At 36.0% G+C, this 7,944-nt stretch overlaps 2 protein-coding genes across 3 annotated transcripts; both read left to right on the top strand.

Annotated features, from left to right (window-relative positions):
• The first annotated feature begins 656 nt into the window (after positions 1 to 656).
• LOC129307661 (MYB-like transcription factor EOBII) lies at positions 657 to 2,229 on the top strand. The gene is made up of 3 exons (XM_054948515.1): positions 657 to 885; positions 1,119 to 1,248; positions 1,409 to 2,229. The coding sequence occupies exons 1-3, from the start codon at positions 720 to 722 to the stop codon at positions 1,884 to 1,886; spliced, it is 774 nt and encodes a 257-aa protein (XP_054804490.1). The 5' UTR covers positions 657 to 719; the 3' UTR covers positions 1,887 to 2,229.
• Positions 2,230 to 3,514: 1,285 nt separating this feature from the next.
• Positions 3,515 to 6,598, top strand: LOC129307660 (pentatricopeptide repeat-containing protein At3g12770-like). 2 transcript variants are annotated; one of them, XM_054948514.1, is made up of 2 exons: positions 3,515 to 5,400; positions 6,254 to 6,598. In XM_054948514.1, the coding sequence occupies exons 1-2, from the start codon at positions 3,645 to 3,647 to the stop codon at positions 6,292 to 6,294; spliced, it is 1,797 nt and encodes a 598-aa protein (XP_054804489.1). In that variant the 5' UTR covers positions 3,515 to 3,644; the 3' UTR covers positions 6,295 to 6,598. The 2 variants fall into 2 exon arrangements, with proteins under 2 accessions (XP_054804489.1, XP_054804488.1); XM_054948513.1 differs by lacking the exon at positions 6,254 to 6,598 and having other exon boundaries at positions 3,515 to 5,910.
• Positions 6,599 to 7,944: the final 1,346 nt, after the last annotated feature.

Here is a 7,944-nt window from a genome sequence, read left to right as displayed (position 1 = left end):
CAAACTTTCTATTTCAAAAATAAATAATTTATTTGAATCGTTTAAATTTATTTTTTATAATTAAAATCAACTTACTTTCTATTATTTTCAGAATAAAAATATTAAAATATAAAAAATTTGTACTATATTTATATAATCCAAGCTTTCTAAGTCAAAAATAAATAATTTCTTTCATTATTGTGATAAGCAAAATATTTCTTTAGTTACCAAACGATACTACATAATAAGGACAAGTTGTTCGATTTTAATACACTGACAAGCATGCTTTTCTAAGATCAACTGGACTCCTGTTCAGAATTTCACAGCATTAAGAAAATATGATCTGTTTTTTAATTAATGATATGTGTACTACACAGATCATGTAATCAGATTGCCCGATTATTATATAGTTCAAAAATATGATGAATCCTTTACACGATCCGATTATTTCATTTATAAATATATAAATATCCGCACAAACCACACTTTATTTGTAAAGAAAAATCTCAGATATCTTTAGTTAAAAAAAAAAAAAAACCAAAAGCCATCCATACCATAAACAGTGACAGGGATTGGAGGCATAGCTTGCTGCAACTATAAATATGGAGCAAACACACAAACTCCAAACCAGTAGTGCAAGGAATTTAGAAGACAGATTTGGCATCTCAAAAGGGAAGAAAAGCAAAAAAAAAAAAAAAAGCTGTAACTTTCCAAAGAGTTTTTTTTTTTTTTTTTTGGCTATGTATTGGGGAGGCATGGCTGGGAACAACATGGGTTGGGGTATGAACATGATAGAGGAAGAGGGTTGGAGGAAAGGTCCCTGGACTGCTGAAGAAGATAGATTGCTTATTGAATATGTTAGGCTTCATGGTGAAGGCAGATGGAACTCCGTCTCCAGGCTTGCGGGTTCACTTCTTTAACTTCAACTTCATCTGTCTCTCTCTCCTTCTTATTTGATTCCTCTCTGTCACGTTCCTTTCATGATTACAGTTTGTAGGCTAACTATGGTTCAAGAGAAGCCAGACTTGGTTTCTACTGATTTGAGTAGCTATATCTGAGTTATCTACTTGTGTGCCAAAAGAATTAAGGTTTCTGAATGGATGATGATGATGTTTCTTTCATCTTTCTGCCTGAAACAGGATTGAAAAGAAATGGGAAGAGCTGCAGATTGAGGTGGGTGAATTACTTGAGGCCTGACCTCAAGAAGGGTCAGATAACACCTCAGGAAGAGAGTATCATTCTAGAGCTGCATGCTAGGTGGGGAAACAGGTATGTATAGTTTGATTTTCTTCTTATTTTCTTCATCTTGAATTTTTCATTTTCTTGCCCCTTTGGTGAAGTATACCTGGGACTTTGAAGTACAAGTGAGTTGATTTTCTCATTGACAAGTTTGTAATGAGGCTTTGGTTGATGGATCATAAAATTTTAGGTGGTCTACAATTGCAAGAAGTTTACCAGGAAGAACTGACAATGAGATTAAAAACTATTGGCGGACCCATTTCAAGAAGAAGGCAAAAAATTCCCCGGATTCTGCAGAAAAAGCGAAAAATCGCCTTATAAGGAGGCAACAGTTTCAGCAGCAGCAGCAGCAGCAGCAGATGCAGCAACAACAGCAGCTGCAGCAACTGCAATTCAACTTGGACATCAAAGGGATTATGGCTCTTCTGGAGGAACATGATCATAGAGTGGCCATGCCTTCTTTATCTCAGATGAGGCAAGAAATGTACCAAAACACCATAGAAGAGCAAGGGTGGTTCTACTCTATGATCAATGGCAATGCCCCTGCACCAGAACCCTCAAACGATGATACTTTCTGGGATGGCCTGTGGAACATGGATGATCTTCATGGAAATTTCAGTGCAGCAAACAAAGCCAATCTGCACAGTCTAGTTGCTCCCTTCTGCTAGAAGTTTATGGTCTGCCTTAAGTTCTCTTTAGCTTAGTCATATTACTGGGGACAAAACGGGGATAGAGTTTCGTAAGGGTTTCACTTTCAAGTTCTCTAAATAATTGTAGTGTGTGGACAACTTTACAAGTTTGGACCACATTTTTAACTCTTTTTCAAATAGGTAGTTTTAATGGAGAACTTGTAGCAGACACTTGAAAATGATATCTAAGTTTTTTCATGTTACTTTTAATCATGGGACGGGAAAGCTCCAAAAACCAGGAGCTTGTTGAGTTTGGATGAAATATTGTATGAGGTGTGAACTTGAGGAAGAATATAGTACTCTCAAGCCATGTTATTTTTCAGTGAAGTGTGTTAATTCTGCTTTTAAACTGAAATGAACTTCGCTTTATTGCTTTTAGATTACAAGAAGTTCAGCAACTTCCAACGTCTGACAAGATACCGAAAGAAAATGCAAGACCACGCTTCCTTTTACATAATCTTGCAAGTGATTCATGGCCTTTTAGCTTTTTTTCTCTTGCACTATTCTGAAACCAAGTGGAGTTAGAAGCTGTAAAGTCAATCTGAAATTCCAAAGGGACTCAGAAATAATGAAGTACTAATTGCATCATCGCAATAGGAAAGTTGTGCAAATAAATAAAAGTACGCACTGAGTGAATAAAATATCCCAGAAACGCCAGCTTTTGGTGTTAGAAAGAACAACTCAATGTTGAGTTGTTTCGGACATCTTTGTCATGTTATTCTTTATGTTTGTTTAAGGCACACACAATACAAAATGCTCTTTACTTTATCATTTGTTTCGCATCAATCAATCTTGGATTAGGCTTAGATTGATGAACACAGAATTTGATTCTTTACATCTCACATATCTTCACGATATCATATTTTTAATTATCCTATCGATATAGCAGTATAGCAGTATATCACGGATTTTGACATTCTGCTAGTATCTGTACTTCGAGAGTTCACTTTTTTGGTCACTCTTAGAGGGGGGATAAATAAATTTAATCATTGAAGATAATAGTGAACCTCAAATTTATTTGTACAGAATTTTGTTTGGAGTAGTGTCGTAAGCAAAGCTCGATGCACTGGAAGTGAAATGATTTGCCTGGAAATTTATTAAACTACAGCGAACATCACTGATATTGAAGGGATTAATCATTTAGTATCTATAATTTTAATTTAATTAAGAGTCAGTGTTTAAATTTTGACTCAGTGTAATTTTAATTTATAATTTTGATTTGATTAAAATTCAATTTTAACATTGTATAATTCAATTATGTTAGACCCTAGACTTTAGAAAATAAAATTATAAAGGTTAAAATTATTTTTAAATTATAGAGTCTAATGTCTTTAATTTGATCTGTTGAAATTATAAAAATTGAATTATATTAGATCAAAATGAAATAAATAAATTTTAACTCAATCAAAATTATGGATTAAATGATTAAATTTCTCATATTTTAATTTAGATAGTTTATGTTTATGTTTAGTTTTTAGAATAAACATGATCGGAAATAAAAAAATAATTGTTTAGTCCTTTTAAGTTTTAATTTCCATAGCAGCTCATATATATATATATATATATATATATCCCTATAAATTTATTTTGGCGCGTGCCATGGCGTTTTGCACTCAGAAAAATCAAAATCAAAATGCCTAGACTGCAAACTCCAGCATGCTTCAGTTCGGTGCTCTATTCTTCTATCATCAAAGCATTGCAGCCTGAAAGGCTGAAACTTGAAGCAATTCCGATCTTATGTTTCTCCACAGGGCATTTAAAGTTGCCGTCCCAACTTCGCGTTATTGCACTTCTGCCACTGTCTTCCCCTCGCCTCTGCATCTCCTTGATTTACTTCAACTCTCCATTCATCATCGTTCTCTGAAACTTGCACAGCAATCTCACGCTCAAATCCTCGCACTGGGCTTTAACGAGAACGCTTTCCTCTACACTCGACTCGTTTCTGCATACGCTGCGTGCGGAAATTTATTCAACTCAAGACTCGTCTTTGACTCCATTGCTCTCAAGAGTATCTATCTCTGGAACTCGTTGATTAATGGCTTTGCGAAACATCACGCCTTTGATGAAGCTTTTGCGATGTTCCACGAAATGATTCGTAGTAGTATATTGCCGGACGATTATACTCTTGCCACACTTTCCAAGATTTCTGCTGAGATTGAGGACTTGATTTCTGGGAAATTGATTCATGCCAGGTGTGTAATTATTGGGTTTGTCTCGGATGTTGTTGTAGCCAATTCTCTGATGTCAATGTACTGCAAATGCGGTGAATTAGGTGAAGCTGGGAAGCTGTTCGATGAAATGCCTCAGAAGAACCTTTCTTCGTGGAATGTCATCATTGCAGGATGTGCTGCCTCAGAGGATTGTATGTCCCATATAGATTTATGGAATTTTTTCCGACGAATGCAAAATGATGGGTTTAAGCCTAATGCTTATTCGATTGCAAGTATCCTGCCTGCGTGTGATAGCAATACTGGGAGATGGGATTATGGGAAGGAACTTCACTCTTTTCTTGTGAAGAATGAATTGGATTTAAAGATGGACTTAGATGTTCATATTGGGTCGGCTTTAATAGATATGTACTCAAGAAGTAACAGAGTTGCTCATAGCAGACGCGTATTTGATCAAATGAGGTGCAGAAACGTACATGTGTGGACGGCAATGATCAAGAGTTGTGTACAAAATGGAGCACCTGAAGAAGCAGCTTCTCTTCTACATGAAATGCAAGTGAAAGCTGGGATACAACCCAACAAGGTAACTCTCGTGAGCGTGCTTCCAGCTTGTAGCTCGCTTGCTGGATTAACCGGAGGGAAACAGATTCACTGTTTTGCAATTAAAATGGATTTGAATCATGATGTTTCCTTATGTAATGCTTTGATTGATATGTATTCCAAATGTGGGAGTTTGAGTTATGCACGACGGGTATTTGACAATGGCGCTTTCTACAAAGACTCCATCTCATGGAGTTCAATGATCTCTGCATATGGATTACATGGGAGAGGGGAGGATGCTGTCAATATGTATTATAAAATGCTTCAGCCTGGAACCAAGCCAGATATGATTGCAGTGGTTGGTGTTCTTTCTGCTTGTAGCAAGTCGGGATTGGTAGATCAAGGCCTCAGTATTTATGACTCGTTCATGACTAGGTATGGAATGAAACCAACAGCTGAAATTTGTGCTTGTGTGGTAGATATGTTAGGTAGATCAGGACAACTTGATGAAGCCATGAAATTCATTAGAGAAATGCCTGTAGAGCCAAGTGCAAGTGTTTGGGGAGCTCTTTTAAGTGCTTCCATAATGCATGGGAATTCAGTGACCAGAGACCTGGCTTATAGGTTTCTGCTAGAGCTAGAACCGGAAAATCCATCAAATTATATCTCGCTGTCAAATTTATATGCTTCTTACAGAAGATGGGACGTTGTAGCCGAAATGAGAACAATGATGAAAGAGAGAGGTTTAAGAAAGGTCCCAGGTTGCAGCTGGATAACTATTAGTGGTAAGACTTATTCATTTTATGTTGCTGATAAAGTCCATACTTCTTCAAGTTTAATCTATGAAATTCTGGATGACCTCGTATCAGTAATGAAAGGAGATAATTGTCTGGATTTTGATATTCTCACCGAGATCTACTGATATCGATGGGATGACAGTGTTGAAGAGCGCAAGAATATTTATATAGTTGGTGCAACATCATTCAACATCAGTTACGATGAATAAATACCATTTGAGTGAAAACTGAGTTGAAGGGTTCCAATTTATAAGTGGATTTATCAAGTGTGACTTTTTTGTTGGCATTGAACATGAAAGCACAATACAATGGAACCGTGATAGATGTTGTTGTTACTGAGCAAATATAATGGAAGATGTTAAGATGCTTGCATTTGGTTGGTTCTTATTTAATCAATAACCACTCAAATACTATATAGTACACATCTATTATATTTTGCATTTCCAGACTTCTTGCAGCATCTATATGTATTTAGCCATGAAAACTGCAAATTCGTCATTTTCAGGACGTCTCTTTTTGAATTATTGCTAAGTAATTTAGCGATTACTGATTCATTTCTTAAAATAACCTTTGCAAAAAGAAAGGGATGGCTAATTTTGGACCTGTTTGGAATCTTGTTTTGAGAATAATTTTTTGTTCAATGAAACTAGAAATAAAAACCAAAAAAAAAAAAAACCAATAATGTTCTAAAGAACCAAAAAATGAGAACATCTTTAAGATGTTTTGGCCTTTTGGATTATTGTTTTGAAAAACAATGAGGAAGAGGAGAACACATTGTTTTCATTAATGGCATTACTGTAAATAATGCAAACTTTCTCAACTGTACCTGTTGCCTTTGCAGTCTTTCTTCATCGCCCCTCCACTCTTCCTCCTTCATTCTGATCCTCTGTGCCTTTCCTTCATCCTTTCATGAACCCAACTGTCGTTGTCGTGGCTATGCTGAAGAACCAAGCTGTCATCGCTGTCTACTCAACGAAGCGCAAAGTGGTAGACCAGATTTAATAGCAAGCAATTCAGCTTCAAGAATTGAAGTCTATAATGAATGGGCTAGGCTTTATTATAATAATATAAGATTTCTTATAAGGATTGGGCCAGATCTGGGTTTTGGGCAGGGATTAGGCATGAAAGATGGACACTAAGGTCTAGGAGGTGTCGATGATTTTGGTGAGCGTCTTCCCTCTCTCATGTATTTCATCTCTCTTCCTTAAGACTATTATCCTTCCCTCTTCCCCCGGGTTATTTATCTTTCTTTCTTTTATCAAATATGAATATGATAATGACAAATGATGCTTTCATTGAGAGTTCTCCTACCTTAATCACATTGATGCTCGGATGGCTGCCATCTCTCATCAATCTGGAGTAGTGGGTGTGCAACTAGCCATCAAGGTGCCATGCTTACAATTAGCCCTTGAAGTTAAAGCCTTTGTTTCGTCGCCACCCGATGCCTTGTGTGTTAGAGATGAGATGATGATGACCCACTGATGATCAATGGCCCTAAGTTAGTGGAAGAGAACACGATTTTTGCCAATCTTATCACTGTAGTGTAACACCTTGAGTTTTCAAAATTTGAAAATTTAAGTGTTTAGGAAGGTAAAATGGTAAAATTAAATAATTTATAAATTAATAATATTTTTGAATCACTGATATGGTTTTTGGATTGTTAAATAGCTTTGGAAGAGGGTTAGGTTGAAATTCAAGTAGATCATGGCACGGAGAGAGGCCTAAAACATGTCTGAGCTTCTCCATGCCATCCGTCACAGGGGATGCACCATGCGTTGCGACGGATGCACGAAATTTTGCATTTATCAAACAGTCGCACGCGTTTGATTCAGAAGAGGAAAAGAAAGAAACGCATGAGAGGTAACGGAGGAGGATTTGGAGACTATTAGGGGTTGACTTTTGGAGCATTTTGGAGGTATTTAGAGCTTGCTACTCCCTTAGATAAGCACCCTCTCCCTCTTCCTTCTCATTTATGCAAAGACAGATTTGAGTATGGTTAGAGCTTGATTTCTTGTTTCCATAGATTTTGACCAAACCTATTGGTTAAAGTTCTTGAAAAGTTAAATCAAGCTTTCAAACAGAAGTTTATAAATTTTATAATGATTTGGTATTTTTAGTTAGGATTTGGACAAACCGTAATTGTAATTTAAGAGTTTTGAAACAGTATGGATAAAGAATTGTGTTATTGGTGTGTTTGGGTGTTAAATATAATTAATAAAATGTATTGGAAGTGTTGAGGGTGTTAAAGTGAGACGTTGGATATAGTAGGTACCTAAAATTATGCTAAAAAGGGGTCAGTTAAAGTAATAATTGATACTAAATGTTTAATTTTATAGATTAAATATTGATTGGGCATTGATGTGCTAGTGGACATTTGGGAGGCTATTATTTGATCATGGTAACCCTTTTAGTAACAAAAGAACTGAGGTGATCGAATTATCTAAACTTATTATTTGCATATTTAGATGGTTATGTGGCATTATGAAAATCTATTCAACTATTATTTTAAACTAGCATATCATTAGTGAAAAT

The sequence above is a fragment of the Prosopis cineraria genome, unplaced genomic scaffold, assembly GCF_029017545.1.
Source record: "Prosopis cineraria cultivar Desert tree isolate PC_DT_omini unplaced genomic scaffold, ASM2901754v1 PC4, whole genome shotgun sequence".
Taxonomy (NCBI): Eukaryota; Viridiplantae; Streptophyta; class Magnoliopsida; order Fabales; family Fabaceae; genus Prosopis; species Prosopis cineraria.
This window is presented reverse-complemented; position numbering and strand designations above follow the sequence as displayed.